Source organism: Micromys minutus, assembly GCF_963924665.1.
Source record: "Micromys minutus genome assembly, chromosome: 22".
Taxonomy (NCBI): domain Eukaryota; kingdom Metazoa; phylum Chordata; class Mammalia; order Rodentia; family Muridae; genus Micromys; species Micromys minutus.
Genome location: NC_137957.1, coordinates 40,732,200 through 40,759,072, shown reverse-complemented (window position 1 = coordinate 40,759,072; position 26,873 = coordinate 40,732,200). Strand labels below are relative to the sequence as shown.

Sequence of the window (26,873 nt, the reverse complement as noted above, 5' to 3'; positions counted from 1 at the left end):
GTGGAGCCTCATAAACCCCTCCATATTTCATGTTAGGATTTTGCCTGGCTCAGTCTTTTGCTCATCTTGTACAGGCAGCCACAGCCATTATGAGTTCATTTGTGCAACAGGCCTGCTGTGTTCGGATGACACTGTTCCCTCTGTCTTCTGTCCTCTGCAACCTCCTATTCTTACAGTCTTCCTGCCTCCTCTTCCAGGATGATCCCTGAGCCTTGGCTTGTGGGGGGGAACATGGTAAAAAAAATGTCTCGTTTATGCTAAGCACTTTATAGTCTCTTCTCTGCAGTTTGGCCAGTTGTGGGTGTCTGTTTTCAGCTCTGTCCATAGCAAAAATGGAAGCTTCTTTGATGAAGGTTGAGAACCACATTAATCTACAGCTATAAACTGAGTATTTAGATAACAGAGCCATGTGATACTATGTCCATTTAGCAACATAATAATAATAAAAGCTTCTGCCCCTAGGGCCTATAACCTACTGTGATGTTGATCTTTACAATCTGGCTTTTCCCATTGGTTCAGATGAAAACTTACATTTGCTATGAGACTTTGACTCCCCAGAGAAACCAATCCATACTGTCCTCTGAAAGGTCAGCTTTTGTCTCTCTCCCTTCAGATAGCTGATGTTTGTAAGGCATGTTTCAATTTGAGTTATTGAGTTCAATATGTCACCCTGTTTCTTCGATATACTATGCCAGCTTAGCTGATTTCAAATTAGTTGATATCTTCCCATTTTTCTTATTATAGTTGGAATGAAATTAAAGTTGTTGGGTACCACAAATCCCTGCATCCCTTAGGCCTTTCCCTGCTTTCTACACCAAAATCTCTTCTTCAGTGACCAAATTCTACTTCTGTCCATTCCTACATACTTGGCACTGTTTCCACCCCAGTGCCTTTGTGCCTGCTGTTGTTTCTACCATTGATGTCCTCCATCCTTCTGATCATTTAAAATGCTTCCTTAAGCTTTCCTGCCCAGTCTTTCCAACACAGGTCTTCTGTGTTCAGTGTTGCTTTATCCTGGGTCTCTATTAAGTTCCTCTAGAGCAGCTTGACTTTCTCTGTGAGCTGAACACATTGTCAGCTTATCTGTGCATCACATTGTTAACATTGTAAGAAGATTAATTGTAACAACTTCCAGTGTTATAATGGGCAATAACAAGTCAGAGTGTTTAATGGCATATAGTAAACATAGGTGTGCTGAATCATAATTTGCATGTTTTTATTTTAACTTCTAATGGAAAAGGATCTTTTCTATCATAGGAGGGTGTTCTGAGAACCCCAGTAACATGCCTGACACAGAGGAATTGCTCAAAAACTGAGCTGAATAAATGTATGTTGACTAAGTGAAAGAGTGTCCATTCTTGCTCTCTGACACCTCTAGATTGGACTCTATTGGTTCATTCCCAGCTTTCTGTGACTTCAACCCTAAGGCTTTCCAAGTTTGAGCATGGTGTCAGCTTAAGTTCAACTGATGCATTTTTTTTCCAGCAACCATATTTCCTTCAATACTACCTCTATATTTCAGAGCAAATCATTCCTCCCCTTTTCTCTTTCCCTCCCTCCCTTCTTTTTGGTCCTTTCATCTTGAGTTTCTATAACTAAAATGTATCTGAACATATTTCTTGGTGTCAGAAAACTTCATGACCTTTGAACCTGGGGATGTGTATTTCCTGGGGATTACCATCATCTCTGAGAGTTAATGAATTACTTGTCATTTTGATTGGATTCTTAATGTTAGGAGCACAAAATTGTCCACTTCATGGTCACACTTCCCTTGGCCTAGATCACTTTTCTTGGAGTCTAAAACTCACACCCATTTCTCTAGATTCTTAACATAGGGACAAGGAACACAAACTCCCCTTGACTTTTTCCCAGATACTCTCCAGCTTCCTTCATTCCCAGACACTGCCCTGCTTCATTCTGGCTGTGAACAAGATCTTAAGGACCCATGCAGACATACCCCTGGCCTAAGAACTTCTCCTCATCTGACCAATTAATCTTCTGACAAGGGTTTACACAGGAGCTGGATCCCTCACACCCACCTGTTGCCAAACGGATGCTCCCACCTACGTGTGGAGCCAGTTCAGGACAAGTTCTGTAGTACTTTAGCCAAAAGTACCCTCAGCCACATTTATTAAGAGGCTTGTTTTTGGATTATAATATGAAAGAACTCACAACCTGACCTTTCAGAGGGTATATAATTTATTAGAAGTAAAATATGTTAGAGTGTATATATATATATATGCATGGGAATTAATCTTGAGCAGTGTTATAGTGTTATACATCTGTTGACCAAATAAAACATCTGTTCCTAGACACCTGGTTCTCTTTCCGTAGAAACTGAGGTCCTATCTTGGAGTCTGATAGAATAAAACACTGATCACATATCCATCAGATACTGTGCAAATTTGAAGCAATTTCACATAGCCAAGACTATTCCCTCATCTGTAAAATGAAAATAATGCCACCTACTTTACAAGATTCTAACAAGACTTATACTTGAATGGGCAGTGTTGCAGATACCATGAACATGAGCATTAGCATTTAGTGTTTCTCCACACCACTAGCCAAAGGAGTGTGTAAGCCTACTGGAAATACCAAAGCATTGCGTTCCTCCTCAGGCCAGGGCAGGGTGTCCATGCTAAGCTAGATGTTGCTCACTTTCCTCTTGAGAGGCACCAGGAAGTAAATGTTCAGCATATTAGATAGAAGAATAAAACTTGGTACCTGCCAAGATTATGTACAGCCTACTCAAGAAAAAAAAAATTAACTTCACAGCTTGTAATTGGAAAAGGACATGGGACAGCTGCTAAGTGTTTTCCTGTCTCTGCTTTTGGCTTGTTCCTCTAGTAGCTCGCCTTTAACACTCTGCATTGTAATGAGAGCAGAACAAGTAGAACTGGGGTGTCCCCTCCAACCACAACCCCACAGTCAGACTCAACATCTGGGAAAGACAATTTAAAGTACCTAACATCCCAGCAACCCCATTGGGATGGTGTAAAACCAGCTAGACACCATGCTGTAAAGGAGAAGTTAACGCGCCATGGTTAGTTAGGGAACATTTAAGCCAGAAAAGCCTACAGGTCCCTGCCAGCCTGATTCTGTGATTCAGTGAACAGAAAGGACCAGAGTGAAGAGGAGGGATGGGTCAGACAGCTTTCTAAATGATCTTCCACAGAGAGGGAGCCGGCTGCTTAAATGCCATGAAGCCAGACATGAAATACACTGGGGCACCTACTTTTATGTAATTTCATATGCCTCTTAAGTAAAATATATGAATGGCTATAGCCAGGGCATGTTTTGTTTTGTTAAGCTGAATCTTTCCTTGCCTGCATTAGCCACACTGGAGGTGGCGTGGGGTTAAGAATGAGACCGATTCGTTGCCTGCTGTACTAGGAGGATGACTGTCTGGGGTAATTTATAAAAAATATTCCTCAGCTTCAAGTTAACTTGGGTTGCCAGAAGAAAGAAACATGGTAACATGTATAAGGCAATTTGAATGGTGCCTATAGCACACAGAAAGAATTGAGTACAGTATGTAGTTTATTCTAGCTTACCTCAACCGCCACTTCAATAAGCATTAAAGGAATCAGTTCTTATTGATTAGATCGATAACGTCTCTGAAGCTGTCTTTCAAAGTGTTTTGTGTAGATGGATTTTCATAATCTCTGAAAAGATAGGGGACTGGGAAATACATGAAATGGTCTTTCCTATAGATAAATCTGAGCCAGGGTGAGAATGAGGTGTGGGGGCCTCTCCCAGGGCAGTCTGTCTGTACTGTCTGTCTTTCTATATGTGTGTAACTGGGGGGGAAAAGTAAGAACACTCAGATAAATTTTTCTGCACGTGAACTTTCCTTCTTACCTCAAGAAGCTGTGAACCAGCAGCCTCCAAAATAAAGACTAAGGCCTGGAGAGATGGCTCAACCGTGAAGAGCACTGTTTGCTCTTCCACAAGTCCTGAGTTCAGTCCTCAGCAATCAAATGGTGGCTCGCAGCCATCTGTAATAGGACCCGATACCTTCTTCTGGCACAGCATGAAGGTATACATGCAGATAGAGCACTCATGTATATAAAATAAATAAATCTTTAAAAAGAAACCTGCAGACTAGGAGACCTCCCTGGTAGCTATGGGAAATTTGGGCAAAAAAAGTTTAAATCCCTACACAAATGGACTTCATTTATTCTTTATAAACACATGCAATGCTGAAGTCTGTATTAGTCTCAAACTAACCATAACTACAATTAATAGTTTCATCAAGCCCTGCTAAACATTCAAATAAATAAATACCTCTTTACTTGAATTTTTTAATCCTTCTCCATAGCTTAAGAAAAGATGTCTCAAGAGGGAAGGAGGTAAAAATGGTGACAGGGAGAAGGAGGGACTAGAGAGGTGGCTTGTGGTTAAGAGCATTCACTATTCTCACGGTGGATCTGGGTTGGGTTTCCAGAACCCACATGATAACTTCAGTTCCAGGGATTCCCTCACGCTTGTCTGGCCACCTCAGGCATGGCACATGTATACATGCAACAAAAATCACTCCTACACATCCTATAGAAACAAATAAATCTTGAAAAAAAAAGTGACAGGAATTTCACTGTGATTGTACTAGCTGTTAAATACCAATCTTAAAAGTAAATCTAGGATTAAGTGTATTTTATGAAATATATACCCTGAATGAAGAAGTGTCTCTAAGTAACAGAACAGTGGTGATTGGCCAAAATGAAAGAAATAGATGGAAACAGAGAAACCCAGAACTGCCCACACTAACTTTTCTTCTTACCTGGAGAAGCTGCGAGCTGGCGGCCTTCAGAGTAAAGACTAGGGGCTGGAGAGATGCTTATCTGTCAAGATCACTCTCTGCTCTTTCAGAGGCACTGAGTTCAACCCCCAGCAATCACCTGGTGGCTCACGACCATCTGTAATGGGATATTTTATGATGCTGAATTGATCATGGACAGGTGGGAAGGGATAGGATTACGTCTTTGTGTGTATCTTTATTAATTTTCTACTAATACTGTATTTTCTACTTTATCTATTGGATTAAACAAGACTTCATGGCGTGCCATGCAGGTATCATGTATGTATGATACCTGGAGAATAAAATTCTAATTCCAGCTTCAAAAATTTTTTCATGTGACCTTAAATCCAAGAGAACTGTTCATAAGCTAAAGATAGCTGATTAAGCGTATATAGGAAATACTGTTGCAATCAAGAGAGTATGTTATGGAGGCCTACGAGAGGCTACAGAAGGGCTACTAACGCCTCTCGTGCTGTTCCATTAGTGTGAGATAAGGAACTAGACATGGAGCGTGTAGGCTGCAAGGTGGGGCAGCAGGTGGAAGCACTTGTTCAGAGGCCTGGTGATCCGAGTTTCATCTCCAGAACCCACAGTGTAAGGAAACTAACTCCTAAAAGTTGTCCCCTGTCTCCACATGTGTGTCATGGTATACATGAGCCCACACTCAGATGCACAGCTAACACACACACACACACACACACTCACACACACTGATAATAATAATAATAACAATAAATTGGAGCACCCTCATCATCTAGTATATGTGCATTTCTAGTCATAGTGCTTCTGGAGGATGAGGTAAGTGTAACTTTATTCTACTTCAGCACAGGGAAATTAGAAACCTGTTACTTACTCTAATCGCTACTATCACAATTACTCAGAAGTCATGCCTTGAATTTATCTCTAAAGCGAGACCAAATAGACACAGCACGTTGTACATCTAAGAAAAATGATGTGCAGCTTTCTGCTGTAAATATATTAGACGGAAAATAAAATAAGTTTTTCATGTGCAAGTTTGTGAGATTGATGCTGTTGCACCCGCCATGCATCCTGTTTGAAATCCGCCATTGAAGTGAGGCCACACAAATTGTGGGAAGAATCTGATTGACCTAATTATAAAGCAGACACCATTTTCTCCACCAGTATTATCTCTTGATGTCTTCCAGGTTGAGCCTGCCCGAAGAAAAAGAATAGCAACATTTCCTACTCCCGTGGGTACTAACATTTCCTTCCCGAGGTCCTCACGCATGTTTCCCTGGCACTCGATTTAACATGGGATGTGAAGTCAAAGATTCTAAATGAATGCAATATTGCATTAGTTATGAAACTGCACGAACTTCTCAAGCTGTTTTGAGAGCCAGAGCCATTGGTACAGACATCCCTGAGATATGATTTCAATAAATAGTTGTTCTGTCTCTAATGGGCTGTTAAACAGGAAGCACAACTTCTCATTTCTACTTGGTCATCTCGGTGGTCTATCTGAGCCGAAAACCTCCATATATAACCATCTCCCCACGGTCAGAGCAGCTTCAGCCTCAGCTTCAGCTACTGGCGCATAGGATATTAGGTGATTTCTCTTCATTCTGTGATTTAAGAAGGTAATAAAGAGCCCTTGATCTGTCAGTCCTCACTGGGAAAAGAGCAGCAGCAACTGGTAAAACACCACCCTGGGCCTTTGATCGTGCTAAAAAGTTGTTTAATTACTGACTAGCAAAAACCACTTTCCCTATGATTACTCTTCCCCAAAGCACCTGTGTGATATAGGGCGGGAAGCTCAGTAACTTGTCTGACTTGTCTGTACTTGTCATTACATAGCATGACTTTCTAAAATCATAACAAATCAACACTACCCAAAGTGTACGACTTCATAATTCATTTTGACCACTAAAATATTGGGAGATAATTTGCTGAAGGCACTACACTTAATATCCACAGATTATGACGAAATGGTATGTAACTGCATCTGGAAAATGATGAATATGTCTTACTCCTGGCCTCATTTACCCCATCTGTGTGACTTGACTATGGTTTTGGTGTCAGTAAGTTAGAGAAAACCTGACTAACAGAACTTGCTACAGCGACAGACATGCTGGAAATCAGGTATTATCCAATACTGCAGCGACCAGCCAAGTTAGCCAGAAAGTACTTGGGTTCAGGGCTGAAAAGAACCAACTGGATTTGGCAGTTAGGGGTCGGTCTTAACATTTGGCAGAGAAGTCTATAGTGCTTATACTTACTATGGGGTGGGGGGAGGTGGCTAAGTGGGCGAGAGAGAAAGTGTAACGGGATGGCAAAGAGAAGGCATGTACTGGCATAGGTGGCTTACGCAGAGGACTAGCGTGGAACTCTGCTCACCAAGCCAGTAATCTATCAGTGGTGTGCAAACTGGATGGATGATGGAGTGCGGAACTAGGTTCATCTTCCGCTTTTATCAGGGGGAAAGAGTAAGTGAGACTGAAATTCTCTGCATTAACCAAAGGAAGCCAGAGAAGAGGAGCAGACTGCAGTTCTGTAGGCAGAATTAGAGTGTCTGTGGTCTTGACAGTGTAACTGTGGCCCAAATGTAAAAGGAGATCATAATTGTAAAGTCTTATTTTATTCTAAAAGAGCTGTAAGAATCCATAACGCTATGAAGAAGGTATCTTATTAGCTAAGATTGCTCTGTCAGAAACAAACAACATATTTTTTTGAACTTTTCAATAATCATTTCTTAAAGCCAACTTTAGGTCCTAAATTGTAAAACACTAAAGTGATACTTCATAATTCACACTATTTATATACAATGATACTTATCAAAAATTAAACATGGCTGAAAGCATAACATTTTAACACACATTGATTAGTCGGCTTTGTTTTACAGGTAAGAGCCAAGAAGCCTAAAAAACCCTAAGACTTAACTAAGTTTGCCCAACTGTGATCCAAATAAGTCTAAATCACCTTGCATTTTAAGCAAAAGATAAACTGAAGATATATCAAGATATTGGGGGTTATTTAATGTATTATAGAAACAGGGGAAATAGAACATTTTCTTTTTATTGGTATTTCTTGTGACACAAAATAATTGTACATGTTCACCACACACATTATGATGTTTCTATTTATGGGTTTATTGTATAGAGAACAAATAAGAATAATTAGCAAAATAAAAAATTCGAACAGTATGCCTCATTAGGGACATTGAATCCTTTTCTTTGTATCTCCCAGTTCATAAGATACATTCCTATATTTTGTATTACAATTCTCTACTTCCCACTCACTTTTAAAAGTGTTTCGTTCATATCCTATATTCTAGGAAACCTGATGAAAGCATAGAAGGTTACTGTGCATTTAACACTCTTTTAAACTTTCAGATTTCTGTATAATTGCTCCAAAACTCTCCTCCCCTGTTGAAAACAGAAAGGATGGTATATGAATGATGTCATGGAAAGATGGTGGCCTTTCAAAACTTAATTGTTGAAGCCATCAAATTATTTAAATACAGATGCTAAACGTTTAGAATTAACTATAGACCATAGGTCCTACAAACCATAAAACCTCAAGGATCTGCTTGCTAATATACAAAGGAACGAGGCCCCCACAGTCTGTATGAGGTGAAGGTATGGACTGGTGACAGTCCATGGAAATCGTGACAGCGGTCTAGCACATAAATGGCCAGTGTTGTTGTTTTAGGGTCGGTACATGCTTTGGGAAATCCTCAAAGATTAAAGTCAGACTGGGCTTCATATATCCCACTCAAGCTCCCTGAGTCCGTTTCTGGGGGTAATAACGATTTCTCAGAACGAAGTCCTTGCTATGCTCAGCTATGCTCTATGGCATGCAGGGGTAGTTCCTTGAGAGCAGCGTTCCCTCTGGCACAGTGCCAGGACTGGCTTCCCTTGTTTTTCATTAGCCTGTCCATTATCACGCTGCTGTATACCTGGATCATTCTACCTCCGCCGAGGTGGCTGGTTTGACTTAGGCATCAGCATGATGCTCTGAGTAGGTGGAACGCGGTTTGTTTAGTGAATGGCCATCTTAAGTCCCTAACCGTGATACCATTCTAATGGCTTTAATCTTCTAACAACCGTCAATTATCCGTTTGTAACCTGGTCTGATATTAAACTGTTTACATCCATCTATTCCGCCCTTCCTCTGTTCTTATGTGAGGAAAGGCATCTCCTGCCCCACTCTGCATTTCCTGTCTCCGAGTTCAGCAGGTCCAACCTCCAACTAAAACCGCTTGATACTTTTCCATAGTCTTCTGCCTTCCATAATGATTACCTAAGCCCAGGCCCATTCCATCCTTAAAACAGCCATAGCACCCTCTTAATGGTCTGCAGAACCCCGGAACTGACCTTTCTAGTTCATTTCCTGTCGCTCTGAGCCTCTGAAAGCACCTGTTTTTCTCCACGTTTTTCTGTCATTTCTCTCTTAAGTGTCTCATGCTATGCATTAGTAGGATGAGAGCTGATTGAACTTCCACCCATTCTTCAAGTCTCCAATCTTACCTTTTCTGTTTGAATGGAATAATATCCCTCTGCTTGTTCATGGAGCACAACATGATCACGGATACAGTTATGCAATGGATAATGACCAGATCTGGCTAATTAACATCTCATCTTCTTAAATATCGTCCCTGTATTTTATAAAATGTTAGATTCTCATAATAATTTTAGAATCTATGAAACTGTTATATAATACAGCTAGTCTACTGTGTGATGCAATATCTTAATACATTTCTCCTATCTATCCCTTCTTCTAACCTCCCAGCCTCTCCTTCAGAGCCTTGCAACCTCTTTTCTTCTTTTGGCTTACACCAAAGAGTGAGAAAATGTGGTTGCCTTATTCCATGTGGAATATTAGAGTCTTCAATTTAAAGAGAAGCTCTGTCCTGTAAACCCTGAAAGACTGGAGTTTAGGGACAAAATGAACAGTCTCTGCTTTTCCGTTTCAAACACTGATAAGGGCTTAAAAAACTCACTTGAGATCTGAGACATTTTTAAGAAGAGTGGTCCTTGGAGAATGTGAGGTTCAGACAACTGAGGCCCAGCCATAAAGGCCAAAATGATCTTTCTAAATTTAGGATTTCATCATGTAACTCTTTTTTTTGAAGGCTTCCCCTGGCTTCCCATGATGGCCAGAATGAATACAAACTATCATTGTACCATACAGTGTTCATTCCAACCTTACTCTCCCCCCTCCATTTTATTTCCAGTATACATGTGTTTTTCTATGGGCTATTGCACATGGCTTCTCTTTCTTCCTTCATCTTTGGGGTCCTAAGGATACTTCAGATACTTGATTCTGCATCACCTTCTCCAAAAATGTGCCCTTAATTGTCTCAGGATTCCCAAGCAAGCATCGCATGGCACCTGTTTGCAGTATGCAAATGGAAACTACCATCATTTTCAGACACTCACATCTTGTTCATCATCCCATCTCCATGTTTTAAGAATCTGACATTCGACATTCTAAAAACGAATTGTTTTTACTTTTAACCTGCCATGTGCCTGTCACTTTTCCCATCAGCCCTCCCCACGAAAGCTATTTTCAGGTTAGTTTTTAAAAATAAGCTGATTCATTCACATCCTTCTAGAAGTCACAGAAAATCCTGAATGATGATTCTTCCTGAAAGCCCTTGTATTTTTACAGGAACAGAATTCTAAGTCATGGGGATGACTCTTTAATGCAGAGAACTTAATCAGAGTCATAAGTCATGGGAGCCGTATGTGAGGGAAGGTCGGCTGCCATACCCTTCCCATCAGTCCCACCAGTGACCTGTTCTTCATTCAGAAAAAGCACAGAGACTCTGGTTTTATTTATAGAACTCAGAGAACTTGTTTCACTCTGCAAAAAGTAAATTCTTATTATCTCACAGAACATAAATGCTGGATGTGTCCTATAACCTTTCTGTTTTGTTTTTGTTTTGTTTTGTTTTTCAGGGAAGCAATGTTATGGAAGATCAGGATTTGTTGGAAATTGGAATCCTCAACTCTGGTCACAGACAGAGGATTCTACAGGCGATCCAGCTCCTTCCAAAGGTAAGAGATGCTTCATTGGGTTCACCTCATAAATAACTTCTAATTGATTTATGGCCAAAGCATACAACAGTATTGGCATGACAGTACAGTGTCCCACTTTAATCAGACATAGAAGATACCATAAGCTTCACTTGGTTTTAAACTGACCTGAAAGATGCCATGTATCAAGCCCCACAGAGCAGTGAGGCAGATTGAGAATATCTCTTCTGCATGAGTCCTAACACAGGTCTAGTGACAACTTAAAGAAGACGGGCTTCATGTTGACTGAGTTCAGAAATGCCCTTGGCTTAAAAGCTTCATAAATGAAAGAAAAGTTAGGCTGTCTATACATCTGACAGGATTAACATCTAGAATATATATTTAAATATAAACAGAGAAATACACAAACAAATAAAAACCTGAACTTTATCCACCCCCCCCCCAAACCAAACAATTCAATCAATAGATGGGTTAATGGAATGCAGAGGTAGTTCTCAAAAGAGATGGCCAACAAGGATGCTAAAAATGTTGAGCATCCTTACTCATTGTGCAGGATTGTTTTATGTCAGCTTAACATAGGATAGAGTCTCTAAGGAGGGAACCTCAATTAAAAGGGAACGTCAATTGAAAGTGTACCCTGACTAAGACAGCCATAAAAAAGACACAGAGATCAAGACTCTATCTCATCCCATTCTTGATGGCTACCATTAAGGAAACAAGCAACCACCAATGCTAGAGAGGATGTAGGGGAAATAAAATGTTTATATACTGTTAGTAGATATGTAAATTAGCCCATTCACTGGCCCAAAAGTTCCTCATAAAACTCCAAATATTACCTAGTTATATGACTAGCAACTGTATGTTTTAAGAACTCTAAGTCAGTATACTATACAGATTCCTGGACACATCAGCTATAGAATCAGCCTAGGTATCTATTAGCATCTGAATCATTTTCAGTGTTGTATATAGATAGTATATGTGCATGATAGAGTTGTGTTCATCATAATAATGAATGAAATTTTGTCATTATATGGAATATATAGACAACTGAGATCACCATATTAAGCCAAATTAAAAGTAGAAAGAAAAGTGTTGCACATTTTCTTTCATTTGTGAGTCCTTGAATTCTTTGTAATCTAAAAAAAAAAGAACCTATATTCACACATACATGTGTGCATCGTGAAACCAGAAAGGAAATATTGAAATGGAAGAGGCCATCAGAAGGAACAGTGGGTAGGAGACTAAGGGGAGAGATCAGTGTGGTCAAAGTACAGGATATTCTTAAAGAATTTGTCTGTACAATACTATATGCAATGAATACACACCAATAAAAATGTTGGGGTAAAAGAGCCTCATGCTTCATAAGAAGCAATTCCAAGACTTAGCCTCTAGAGTTCCTACAAGGGAATTGCCTAATAACAAAAGACATCATTTGGAGAAATCCACTGTGTCCCATCCCATCACACATTTGAAGTTGATAAGTTAGTTTTCCAGTCTAGATGTGATTTGTCAGGTAGGTATCATTTTTAGTGGAAACTGTGTAACCTAGCAACAGAGCTGACCTTATGTTTTCAGACAAGGTTTTAAGGGAAGAGGTAGGATGTAAGTACTAGTCTTTCAAGGTAGGTAGGATTTTAATTGGTAAGGGAAGGGAAAGGAACTTCAGGAGGCCAGAAGGAACCGTGTAATTACAGGTGTTACCCAGGCAATCACTTTCTGGAAGCATTTAGGAAATAATTAGTCGTTTAGAATCCAGTGGGATCAGCACAACAATGCCAGTGAACAATATGGTTAAAATATTTAAGATGGTAAGTTTTGTGTGCATTTGCCATGGTTTCCAAAATCATCAGAATAGAAGAAATTTTAATGTGCTTAAAATAATTGAAAAGTGTGGCCTATAGCCAAAGATAAAACAGAAAGAGTAGGTTTCTTCTATTTGTACAAGGCTAAGGAATTTCAATGTGTTTTGTAGTCACTGGGGAATGCCTATGACTAGAATTCTCTGTTCCGCTCACTTCTGGGGGCAATTTACCAGAGGAGCTGAAGGAGAGAGGGTTGAAGTAGATCTGCCAGCAGAGGCAAAGATGGAGGGAAAAAAGATTGGAGCAGAACTGTAATGGGGCACCTACACCCATGATCAGTTGCTGGGTCTTGTCCCCTGTTTATCTCTCTTCCTGTCAAGACAGAATACATACTAATCACAGTTTCTTAGCAAGCGATCTGATGAAATTTGCCCACTGACAGTGAACTAAATTTCGCTGATAGGAAGTTAACACATTAGCAGATTCAAGGGGAGTTAGGCACACTGAAGAGCTTAATCATACAAGTTTCTATATTAAAAAGGAGAAAACGAAAAATGCCTGTAATCTTAATTCTCAAAATAATTCCCATAGGCATGTTATTCACTTTGCCACTTAAAGTATTATCTCCTTAATAAATGTCCACTCGCCTTCAGCAGGGGCTTGTACAGAGCTGTGTACAGCACCCAATGCAGTCCTCACCCCTTAAAACATGTAGGAGTTCCTTGTAGCAATGAATGGCCTCTGTGCCATATTTAATGTTCAGTCTAGACAGAATTATCTCAGTTCTCCTAAAAAACTTGGCCTAACCTGGAACCATTTCTTACCACATGAGCATTAGAAATCTAATGCAAACACACCCCCTTCAGTAAGCCTGCCAGTGAATATTCTGTTCTGTTATTGTTAGGCTACCTGAACCAATAATTCATTGATCCTCTCTACCCTGGACCATCCACTTGCTTCCATTTCTCCCTCCTGGTTGTTCTCCCACCTCAGCAAATGGATTTTCATAGTGTCTCCCTCCACCAACCCTTTCAAACTGTGAAGTCGAATCATGTCACACCAGGCTGAAGCTCACAAGTGTAATTTTCTAAGCCTTTGGGATTAGAAGAGAGCCCTTACCTTGGCCTACCAAAGACATTAGAATCTGTCCCTTTCCTGCTGCATGGTTATATTTATCATTCTCTTCTTCTGCTCTCCAATCAATGACTTTATCCTTGTTACACAAAGTGACAAGCTCATATCTGCCTTGGGCGCTTTGTAGATCCTTCAGATCCCCATCCATCAATACATTGGTAAGGCTTGGACTCAGATACCCAGTCCACAGAGGCATTCCCTGATGAACAGCCATCCCTCGCTCTCTTTGATAGTGCCTGCTTTATTTTCCCCATAGCACCTATGGCTGCCTGAAGTTATATCATTTATTTACTTCTTCATTATTGCCCATCTTGCCACTTGGTTGCCAGTCCCAGAAGTTCAAGAACCTTGACTTATCTGCTCCTTTCTGTAATACTAACACCTTCATGGTTGCTGTCTCCAAGGAGCTATGTAACAAATACTTGTGGAATGAGAACATGCAGGAGTCCCTGGTTTCTTTGAGATGTTTGCATCCTTTTTTTTTTTTTTTTTTTTTTTTTTTTTTGCTCCTATCTGAAGATACTGATGTACCTACGCATCCTATCACCAGAGATCACTCAGCATCTTGAAAGATCACTCAGTTCTTCATCCTGTATGACCATTTAGAAGAATGAATGAATGAGCAAACTAAAGTTGCCTCATACACCACTCACATATTTTTAAAACTCAGAATGCTGCAATCTTAAGATAATTCTATAATCATCCACGTACAATTTCATGGGAAATGAAAGGAGGGACCTTAACGTAGAATTATTTGGAGAATAAGTAAAGTGTTTATTGTTAAGACAGGGCATCATTCTCGTTGTAGAAAGCAATGTTGTAGAAACAGGCAAAATTAAGCTAATGCCCTCAGAGTCTGGTGAGGAAGTTTCTACTGTGCTCACACAAATGAGTAGAGAATGCGTAAGAATGAGCAGATTCACCCCCCACCATACCACAGAACATTGCAGTGCTTCAAATTGATATGTTGCCTTTTTAGGTAATGAGCCCAATCTTCAGATGGCTAATGGCCTGATATTAGTGCTAGAACATTCATCTGCATTTACTGAGGCTTTGCACTTGCTAGAATAATTGACAGAATGTCTCTTCATTTTATTCACAACAGTTTCTGGCCTTCGGAATGTTTGTGCTCCTCATCTGTCATGAGAAGCATTTTGTAGTCCATCACTCTCTGAGATGCCTTCACGGCACAGTGTGTTTGGGATTCGGGGAGGCTGCTCCCGAACAGAGACAAGCTGGTCTTCAAAACACAACCCTGATCCGCTGGCTTCTTTTGGAGCATGCCATATTTATGTCCTGTTGATTCAAGTGTTGAAGGAAAATAACTTCTTTTGGCAAGATTGTTCCTGTAATTTGTCTGTTTTAATATTGAAATGTACACCAATGCAAAGACCCACAAGTTTTTAAACACAATTGACATATTCATGGAATGGGACCTGCTGCCTGTATTCTAACGGCCACAATCAGAAAAGGAATCTCACCGAGTCAGATCCTTCTCCCATTAGTTTGCCTGCATCTTTTATGGGGCATGGCCTCCAACAGTAAAGGGTGATTTCCAATGCTCACACGGTGCCCACTTCTTCCACCAGTCCCAGCTTTATTCGGGCCTAAAAGTTTCACTAAGCTTTTGAAGATCAAACTTCATCCTCTTCCCTTTATGGAAAGGAAACCATGCCACCATTTCCATAACAAGTTTTGTATTCTCTTACAGACTAGACATGTTGCACTGTTTCTGTCCCTTAGACACAGGGACACAGGGAAATTATCTGCTCACCTGCTTGTAGCATATCACCCTTTATTATTAAAAGATAAGAACCCCATAAATAAATCTTTGAATGAACCTTAAATATTTTTTCCTTTTAAAGGGACGTAAGTGTTCTTGTATTTTGATAATAGAACACCTGAAGGTCAGATATTCAAAGGGTTTTCATCTTATGAAGGTTCAGAGTGCTTAGTGTCAAGGTCCATGTTGTATCTTCTTAATAACTCTCATCCTGAATTGAAAATGGACCCAGCCAGATCCATGCCCATTATGTCCAGGTTTTCCCTGTCTCCTACTTCTTCTGCTAATGCTTCCCAGTATTACTCAGCTACTCAGCAACAGTCTACAAATACCATCCATCCCACAATTCTCTCTTGTGGCTCAGTCCTGTGCTGTACCACCCAGGTTATGTTTCAGGTCACTGGCAGCCACCAGAACAGTCACTGAGCCCCTTTGCACCCTGTCCTTAACAGCCTTCAGTATCCCTGATCTAATGATACTGTTGACATTCTGCTCTTTGATTCCACTTTCCAGCAGCCTGCTCTGCCCCCTCCTTTGCCTCCTCCTGTCCCATAACTCAGATTTAAAACTCTCTGATAGCTATTGACCATAATTCAGTTTCTTACACTCACTGTCTGTTGCCCCGGTAAAGATGTTACTTCATCTTTACCACATAATGAAAACCCAAATTCAAGTTATCCTTCCTATCTGAATCCAGTTCATTTCACCATTTGTGGTAGCAACAGAATTTCAATTATTTATTTTACTTAATGGGACTGTCTTAGTTTGGAGTTTATTGCTGTGAAGAAACACCATGATCACAGTAACTCTTATAAAGGAAAATATTTAACTGGAGCTAGCTTGCCAATTTAGAGATCTAGTTCATTGTTTTCATGGTGGGAAGCATGGTAGCATCCAAGCAGGCTTGGTGCTAGAGAAGTAGCTGAGAGTTCTACATCTGAATCAGCAGGCAACAAGAAGAGAAAGGGTGATACTGGTCCTGGCTTGAGCTTCTGAAATCTCAAAACCCACCCCCCAGTGACACACTTCCTCCAACAAGGTTACATCACCTTGACAGGGCCACACCTCCAAAATGCTGCCTCCTATGAGTCTGTAGTGGCCATTCTCATTCAAACCACCACATTCCACTCCCTGGCCCTTATGGGCTTCTAGCCAAATCATAATGCAACATGCATTTAGCCCAACTTCAAAAGTTCCCATAGCCTAAAACAGTCTTGACCCTGTTTTAAAGTTTAAAGTCTCTTCAGAGATTCTTGAATATCTTAATGACAATCTCTTCACTGTAACACCTGTAACATCAACTTTAAAAAGCAGATTGCATACTTCTAACATACAATGACATAGAATAGAGATTACCATTCCAAAAGGGGGGAGAGGGAACATAGTGAGGAAGTACTGACTGAAACCAAACCCGACATCCAGATGGACAAACTCCAAACTCTGCATCTCCATGTCTGACATTAAAGTATTCTTTATATCTCCAGCCCCTTTCATCCTTGCTGTCTGCAACACACTTCTTTATTTTGGGCTATTTACACTTCCTGTTATCAGCTTTCCTTAGCAGGTACTCCACAACTTTGGCATGTTCAATACTAAGACCTCTACGGCAATCTGGGTTTCACCTTCACACAATGGTTTTCAAGGCCTCCATGTAGGGACATTCCCAACACATCCCTGGCCTCAGCAGCTCTCCTGGGCCATGGAGGTTGATTCCCTAACCCCTTTCTTACACACTTGACTCTAAAGCCAGAACTGCGTGGCCAAAGCTGCCAAGTTCTGCCTCTTGTTAGGGCTGAAATGTGGTCCCTTGTTCAATTACATTTCTGTTTTTTATGATTTACCAAAAGTTTGGCAGGCCTTGAACTCCCTCTGTAGAGCATCCTGGCCTCAGACTCAGAGATAATCCTGCCTCTGTCCCCAAGTGCTTCAACTAAAGGTATACAGCACCACACCTGGCCCCAAGCTTTTCTTTAATTCCTTTCTCAAGTTGGAAAATTAGCTGGGTGTGGTCTTGCTCCAAGACCACCACTCCCTTTGTTCCACTTAGCATCTGGCTTCTCTTTAATCTGTTTAATCTTCCTAGTGCCCCTTTTCCCTTCAAACTGTACATTTTTTATTTTTCTCTTGTGCAGCTTGATTCTTTTCATTATAGATCTGCATAAGACTGGCCACCAATAAACCATGTGATTCGGTCAGTTAACATTGGGCTGTTTTGAAATTTTTGCAAACTCAATCCAAAACTCTTCAATTTAGCCTGAGGCAGACTTTTCAGATAAGAGAAAAATGCAACCACATTTTTCACCAAAATCTCCCAAGAATAATGTCTAGGCTACATACTAATAGTCTTCTCCTCTGAAACCTTTTGAGCCAGTCCCAAACAATTCAAATCACTCTCAGCACCACTGTCTCCCATGGTTCTATTGCTTTTTTAGTCCAAAGTTTCAAAGTGATTCATATTCTTCCAAACAAATAAATGGTCTGGCTTAACATATCAATACCCCACTCCCAGTACCACCTTCTTTCTCAGTCAGTGTTTTATTGCTATGAACAGACAACGTGGACACAGCAACTCTTCTAAGGAAAACATTTAATTAAGGTTTGTTTACAGTTTCAGAGATTTAGTCCATTATTATGGTGAGAAGCATAGCAGTGTTCAGGTAAACAAGATGCTGGAGAAGGAGCTGAGAGTTCTACATCTGAATTGGCAGGCAGGCAAGAGAGAGGGGGAGAGGGAAGGAGAGAGGGAGGGAGAGAGAGAGAGAGAGAGAGAGAGGTGAGGGAGAGAAAGAAGTACTAGGCCTAGCTTGAACTTCTGAAACCTCAAAACCCACCCCCAGTGACACACTTCCTCCAGTAAGGCCACACCTCCAACAATGTCAGTCTGTATTGTCTGTGGTGGAGGGGACATTTTTATTTAAACTACCATAGGTCCAAGACACCTTTGATTGAACTAAATCGCCGACTTTTCTAGCCTCACTATAAGACTTAGCTTGGAAAACAAAACTATTCCTATTTCAAGAGGGAAAAAAAAGTAAGGTTCTATATAGCTACATAACAAATTTCCCACAAGCACCAAGTTGCAACTTCTGTTGAGAAGGGATCCTGGTGTCACATGACTAGATCTTCCATCCTAAGATGTCTCCCAGGGATGCAATGATCTCTAGACTCAGCTGGGAAGGATGCACTCCCTAGCTCACACATGTGCTTATGGACAGGGTTTAGCTTTTAAAGGGGTGGAGCGTATGGTGTCAATGTTTATGGACCAGACCTTTCTTACTTCCTTTGTATAGCCCGCTTTATAGAGCATCACATTCAGGGAGTTACTGGCAAGATGGAGCTCACCTTAAATAATCACAAAGGTGGCATCCCATCCGTTTGTCATACTGTCTCCATCAGAAGCCAGCCACTAGAAAATGCTCGTGAGACACTGATAGAAAGCAAACGTATTTTTTCCAAAAGTTGTATTTATGGGTTTATTGATTGATATGTATCAGACCAGTGAACTTCAGGCTGCCAAGTCAACATATGCAAATCTATGGTTGAATTTCTGGGTTGCTGTATCGTGCTGTGCACCCATCACCATCCACATGGACCTGAGCTCTGTGACTCGTATTCTTCATAAATGATGGTGATAATCTGAGGAAATTAAAGGCAAACTTTTTTCTTGTTGACGTTGGGTTTTTCCATTTTAACCCCAGTTATATAGGTAGGAGAAATGGACCAAAAATGACACCATTATAAAGTATGTCTAGGAGAGGCGGATTTCTAAGACATGTCCCCTTTGTCCTGAGTCTAAACATCCTTGTGTAAACATTGTCTTTTCCTGTCTCTCCTGGGGGAAGCATGGTCAAATTCTATTAGGACTTAAAGCTATCAGAAACAAATACACAATTTTGGAAAGATAGGGAAGCTAGACAGTTCAAAGACATCCTTTAATTTCATGTCTGATTGAAGGGGATGAACTGAAATGAGTTTCTAAAATCTACAAATAGTGAGACCCCCTGTATGAAAAGCCATGGAGATACCGAAGAGTCTGTGCTCAAATCCCTTAAAGGACAAGACAACACCATGGTGGTAACCATGGTGAGAACCAAAATAAAGCCCTTTGCTACACTGGGTATCACAGGAGGGAAAGAGGAGTCTTTCTGTGATGAGAACACACACTGTGTGAGGACTGGAATGGAGAAATGCAGACGTAGCATTATCTCACTTAAGCTTTGACACACCCCTACCCTTGAAGACTCTGCTTTTCCAAGGACTTTAAGTCTCAAATGTTTCTTAGCAGTAATCTCACACAGACAAGGATCAGCTTTGGGGAAAAGCATCCAACCAGTGTAACATCTTTAAAAGTCTGGAATGGCAGGCTCAGCCTTATTCCCCTGTCACTTAGAAAAATGACAGAAACGTGTTCCTATTTCTTCTAAAGATTTTCAGAAGAGCAATGACAAAGCACAGGCCACAGGCACAGATGGCCCTATGGTCCTTTTGACGGGGCTAACTTTCTCCTTCCCTTCCCATCACCCATTCTCTATGTGACCTCATCTTTCTACTCTATTTCCCCTCCTCCTACCCTCCTGTTGCTGTCGTAAACTTTGTGACACCCAGATTGGCCTGAACATCAATTAAAAGGCACAGTAAATTGAATCCCTCCTATAATCCCAACCTAAAGAAGATGCACAAGGCTCAAGTGTGAGTTCATACAATAGTCCACTTTCTGGAGTTTCTTGACTTGGGTGTGGCTGGGTCTGTGTGGCTCTGTGTAGTCTTAAAAATGCTTTACTGTTCCAGAACAGGCATGTATGCCCCCTCATACCAGAGGTTGGCAAACTTTTTCTTGTAAAAAGTCAGACTACTCTTTACCAGCCATTTGTCTTCCTTGCAGCCATTCAACTCTGTTACGGAGTAAAAGCAGCCCTGGGAAACTCAGAAAGAAGGAGTGCATGAGTGTGCTTTAATGACAAGAACAGGCAATGGGCCAGATTTGACTTGTGAAACATAGTTTACATACAGCTAACTTACTTTAGCAATAATTCTCTAGCTAGATGGTTTTTCTATGCATATAAGAGTCTTTTAGTTGGGAAGGAAACTCAGATCAGAAATACTGTCTACTATGCCAGACTAATATAAGGCCCCATGATGGTCCAGCAGCCTCTAGGCATCATACCCAAAGCTGTGTGACAAAGTCATTTGTAATGATTGACAGGAATGACACTAGTTGTATATATCTGTTGGGAAAGTTGTCACTGTTTCTTTCTTTTTTTTTTTTTTTTTTTTGGTCATCTTTATGGGAACACTTCAGAGTCCCATACTTACCAGTCAATAAATATTTGTTTATGTATTTATTTATTATGATATTTATTTATTAAGTCCCTTCATAAGATCTGACCTGGGCTACCCCTCTCACAGTTCCCTCACACAGCTGTACCTCTTACACACAGGGGACAAAAGAACTCTAAAGCCTCCGCCTTGGCATTTGCTAGTTTCCTATGCCTCTCTTTCATACCAACATTCTGTGGGATTTGGGGGTTCACACTCTCCTCTTCCTGTCCTTAATATCCCTTGGCATCTTCACCTGCTCCCTGCCCAGAGTTTTCTGCTATCTCCTACACATGAGTGGCCAACAAACCTCTGCCTCTGAATTTATAGAACTATCCCTTCAGGAAAACCACATAATACATCGAATTAACATGTGCAAAGAGAACCCATATTCAAACAAAAGTGACCTGCATCTTGTTTAATTTATCGTTATTCGTTGTTCAAAAATCTAAGAGGGTCTCTGCACACCAGATCCTTCCTTTACCTCAGTTTTATGATACAGAACAACATAAAAATAACCCATAGCTCTTGACTTCACAAAAAAAATTTTATTTTATTAAGAAAAGTATATATAATGTGTGTATATGTACGTATATGTTTTCAATGGCATTCCTTTATCAGGTACCATGAATAATATATGTAACTTATTACACATATTGTAGTGTATCACTGACATATTTTTATTACTTTACAAATACAGTAATATACTTTATTATGTTATATAGTATATTACAAATATACCCATACATAATATCTGTTATTTTATAGTGTCTATTATAAAGAAAACCCAATGGATAGGCACGGAACACTGGGAATACATGAAGAAAAAGCAAACAACTTGCTGCAGGGCTGTAAAATTCAGTCTTTTCTCAGCAAAAGGAGTTGGTGCCATTGGAGACTAGGGAAGGAAGAAAGAGTAATTGCCTTTAAGGTCAAAAACTTATGTAATTTGATGTCTATCAATTTGGAAGTAACAGCAAGCCACTGAGTTCCTTCTTGTTATTCCTGAGCCTGGTACACCGCATAAGCTATACGCTGGGGAAGGACTGTTGCATAGAAATCAGAAGTGTCAGGTAGTTTAACACTAGACACTTGGTGCTCATTCATAGACGGTCCGCTGTCACAGCCTTTCCTCCGTGTGGCTAGGAACCTGGTTCCTTCAATGATGAGGCGTGTCCCATCTTGCTGTTCTCTAACAGCACCCAAAAGCAGGAGAGCTAGGAGCCTGGAAGGTCACCCGGGGTTTTCTGGTGAATGGCAGGCCTAGAAATAGATCACTCACCTTAGACCACACTGGACTCCCCTGGAGTCAAGTTCATGCTGCTCTCTAAACCGCTAAGTAGAACAGGAAGCACAAACTCACTGTGCGAGAAAAGACGACCAAATTCTTGAGATTCAAGCCATTCTGCGCCCAAAACACCATTTCTTCTCTCCCTTCAGCTACCACAACTTCTTCTCTTCACCCCCAGGGGCATATTTCTTTAAGACACATCACAGGACAACTTTTCCCTGAACAAGATGAGCCTTCTGACCTCTCTGCAGTGCCACTTCGTCCTACTGACTAGTTTTTCTCTGTCGGTCAAGACCAGCATCTCTGCCCTGTTGTCTTTATTATAAAGGGTGGAGCATCCACTAATGGACCATAATAATGCTCACTCCGTGATTACTACATAGAAGGAAGTCACTCAATAGAGCAGATTACAGATCCATCCATCCCGAATGGGAAAGGAAGGCGCTTTTAAAGAGATTTCCTGCCTCTCAGTAACTTTTCTTTCCAGTGCTTTACAAAGCAGCAGGACAGCTCCTTTGTGAGCAAATTACCCTGAACAGTGGAGGCTTTAATTTCCCAGAGACTTGCTCTCGTCCTTTACACCTCTTTGCAGGTGAGGATCAAGAACTAGTTGGTTATTTAGGAATATGTTTGGAGAAGCCATGGCCCGAGTTCCCTAAAATTCTTTCTTTCTCTCTGCAGTGACTAATCTCACTGTTTGCAGAGCACAAAAAAAAAAAAAAAAAAAATAACCACAGCAGTTGGGGTCGATAGATATTCAAAGAACTGTTAGCTGCAAGGAGAAAGATACAGCCAATTATTCACCTGTTTGTTTTTTGTTGTTTTAGTGGTGGTGGTGGTAGTGGTGGTTGGTTGATTGGTTGGTATTAGTTTGTTCTTTGCCTAGACTTTTCATGAGTTTCAGAAAGAAAAATGGCTGCTACATTCTTGGGGGCAGGGAAGCCTAAAAGCGGGGATTTTTCCATATCTTAACTTTAAATGAATTTACTTTGTAACAGTTTACCGCATAGACCAGAGAGCTGCTGAAATCTTGTTGTACTAATAACCTCTTCCCCTGATGTTTACAGAAAGACAGAGGAGGAACTGGGTGGGGAGCCGGGGCCTCATCTAGTGCTAGTCACTAGTGGCTGTCTACCTCCAACTTTGAGTGGCTCACCTCTATTGGCTAAAGAGCGCCAGGGTGCCTTGGACTTAGGCTGTAGGCACCAGTGAGGATGAACGGGATAGAGTCTGGGCACTTCATCTTTCTTGTATATGTTTTCAAGGAACGCTCACAGTTTAGAGCTGGAAGAAACTTTAAACATCCTGCTCTACCTCTTACCTGTGTCCTTTCCCAGAAAAGGGCAACCAGAACTAAATTCTAGCCCCTCGTACTTGTGGTCTCTTGGGTGAATACTGCGCTATTTAACAGGCCCAGGGCTGTGGCACGGGTGGGAGTGGGAGAAACGGAAAGGGGACAAGACAGGAGAGGACCCAAAGATGAAGGCAAGAACAAGAGTATTTCTAACATCGGGCTTTATCTTAGGGTCCGGGCTTAGAAGGCAGCTTCTGAGGCTTGCGCAGACCTCTCAACTCTATTCTTGAGGCTGGCAGGAAAGACAATGGCAGGGATCCAAAAGACAAGAAAAGGCAGCAAAGAGACAGACGGGAGAATGAAGGCTCACGTACGGTCAGGTCCACTGTCCAGCAGCTTCCAGAGTCTGCCTTATCCTTAGAGGCAGCCATACAGATGACGTCACCGACAGCAGACATCACTTCCAGGAAGGAAAGCATCACAGACTAGAGAGAAATAAGTAAAATAATCTTATTCATTTCTTCTTTGAAGAGGGAGAGACGAGTAAGATGGAAGGGAATTCTCCAGAAGAGAGTGGGACCCGTCTTTACAGCATTAAACTCCTTGGAGATGGCATTTTTATAGGATTAAGCCAGAGAGCAGCATGCTGTAATGGTTGGGAATGTGGCCAGATTCCGAATTTGATTCTTGGCTGTGCTGTGCCTACTTGTACAACCATGGACACGTTTCTAAACTTTTCTTTGCCTGTTTTCACTTTTAAATGGAGGTCATGATTTTCTTACCCTGTAGGCATGTTGTGCCAATTAAGTCACTCCGTAGTATATGTGAGTCAGTTAAAATGGAGCCTGGGTTACTGTATATACTCCATTTCAATCTATTAAATGCATTTTTTTTCAAAGAAGGTTGAAGGTGAACCAAGAAATTTGTGAGATTCCTCCAGCGCATTAATGATCCTTAAAATTACAACTCTGAGTATAAACAATAAATAAAACTGCCCATATTATTTATCCATAGCAAAGACACTTATGAGCCGGCTGCCGCATGCTAGTTGCTTCTCTAGCATCTGAGCATTTGGTAGGAAACAAGGCTTACAAAGTCATTGTCCTCATGCAGATTATATTATGCCTATAAAGGGCAGTAAACACATGGAATTTGAAGGAATGACAAATGGAGCTACGAGGGTGGCCAAGGAATGATGGGGTATATGAATGCTTTTGTAGGCAGAGAAACTGAGTCTCAGCCAAAGCCGTTTAACTGAGGTCCTTAACAACCTCTCCATATTATCTAAACACTATACTTCAAACCAAAACAGGGATGCTAATGGGGAGGGGTGCACTGAGGTGAATAAGCTAAATAATCCGCTTTCTGCATCTTAAGGAACTTCAGTTTTGCAGGGGCTCAAAAACATGAGCACTCTTGGGCTTTCGTCCTTAATCCCAGTCTTAGGCACCCTACCACTTGCATCACCTTGGGCAAGTTACTTAAATTCTCTAACCCTCAGTTTATCTTTGTCAAACAAATAGAGTGGCAGAAAGTACTGTACCATATTTCTGGTTGAGTTAAAAAATATAACAGTGCAAATGAAGGTCCTGGCACTTTAATACTAGAGCCCACCTGCTAGTGTTCATCACATCCTCAGTTACAGATATCAGTGGGTTTCTAATGGTGCCCTTCTGTAGGACAGAAGCAACCCAAGGGGGATGCCTTTTCGGACATCAGTATCAGACTGGCACATCACCGCGATGGGGCCTCACGGGAAGTTTACCTTTCTCTCACTGGTAGATTTCTGCATACTTTGATGACTCACTATCTGGAATGGGAAGAAGAAAATTGCAAATTCCCTTGTCATCATCTTCTAACTTAACTGTGTTGGAATACATTTGGGATGATTGCCTCACCCATTAGAGCTAGGAAAGACAAGGTTCAAAGCTATAACTAGAGCCTCCCTGTATGACTAAATGAACCAGCATAATGCTGAGAGAGCTGCATGCCTCTACATTGCAGAGGTAATGACACTTGCCTCAACATAACAGGACCAAGGGAGGATAAAGAATACCCTTAAGAGCAAAGGTTTCATGTATGTGGCATGGAATGAAGTGGACATAGACTAAGAAGCTGAGTTAAACCTTGACCCTGTGGCTCCTGAACATCAACAATGATATTTTGATGTCATAGAAACGTACAAGGATGCAAATTATACCAGTTCCCATAAGCCATAGTCAGGCCACTGATACCTAACCGTATACGTTTATTGGACAGTTGAATACAGGTTGAATATATCCTTATTTTGAGTCTGTAACATTCACGTAAAATGAGTGTTCTGTAGGACTACAGCTGCTTTAGGTGTGCACGTGGGTCTCAGATATAGTACAAGAGAGAAAACACCAAAAGGAGGAACTTTCCAGTGCCGCAAAGGGCGAGGCATGGCGTGAACTACAGTGGAAGCCAAATCACGGTCTTTGGATTCTGCCTGGAAGGTTGGGGATTAGGAGAGGATTTCTGGAGGAAGAAGCAGATGATTCAAACAGCTATTCCTGTGTGCCTTGAGAGCGTCGTCGTTGTGAAATTTTTGAAGCAGCTCACGATGCTTGAGACAAAAAAAAAAAAATGACCAAAGCATTTGTTTAGCTGGTTTGGCCAGATGGATGTGCTATTTTGTTTTTTCTTGTTTGTAAGAGCCATCCTCTGACACGTAGCTAGTACCATTAATCCTGTCCTGAAATTCAGCTGTCACATCACCCTTCCAGGTAAAACAAGTCAAACACAACAGTCTCAAACAAGCTCCTGCAAACTAGCTATGGCACAGGTAGTATCTTCCCACCCAAAGCTCTCTCACTGAATGTTATTTATTTCTGCTTGTTTCTGTTGGTAAGAGTGGTAGTCAACAGGACTTTTCCACTTCAAAACTGGAAGTCTTCCCAGCCATCATTTTTGCCTTGGGATCCTGTTGAACACCCGCAGGGTCATAATAGACAGTCTACTTGAGAATCCATGTGTCCTGAGACCATCCTACACAGGCCAGCAAGGCGCCGCAGAGTGAACCCTTCCACTGATAGCAAACATTTAAATAGATATTTTTCCATATGCCAGCCGTGTTGCTGAATGCCATTGGACTAATTCTCAATTAACTCACTTAGCTCTTATATTTAAGTTCCCCATGTCACGGGTAAAGAACTTGAAGCCCAGAAAAGTTAAGTAATTTGCCTAAGGGAGCAAGTAGCAAAGTCAGGATTAAAGCCATTCTGCCTGGTCCAGAGTCTGTGTTCACACCTGCTTTCTCCACAGTCTCTGACTCACGGTAGCAGTCTCTGTGCACCGTGGACTTGAGCAGCACATTTCTATGTCACATGGACGAGAATGTCACATCTCTGTGCTCCCCGGGCCCTAATGGCATGTTTCTGTGCTCCCTGGACCCTAATGGCATGTCTCTGTGCTCTCTAGACCCTAATGGCATGG

General features: G+C 41.1%; 1 protein-coding gene across 16 annotated transcripts in view; it reads left to right on the top strand.

Moving 5' to 3' along the window:
* ANKS1B (ankyrin repeat and sterile alpha motif domain containing 1B) overlaps window positions 1-26,873 on the top strand; it is a gene marked incomplete at both ends in the record, with an annotated part of 1,047,539 nt that overhangs the window by 727,772 nt on the left and 292,894 nt on the right. For all 16 annotated transcript variants that reach the window (XM_080935870.1, XM_080935862.1, XM_080935868.1 and 13 more), the window contains one exon: window positions 10,720-10,818. In XM_080935870.1, coding sequence (XP_080791996.1) covers window positions 10,720-10,818 — 99 coding nt within the window. The remainder of the gene's footprint in view (window positions 1-10,719; window positions 10,819-26,873) is intronic.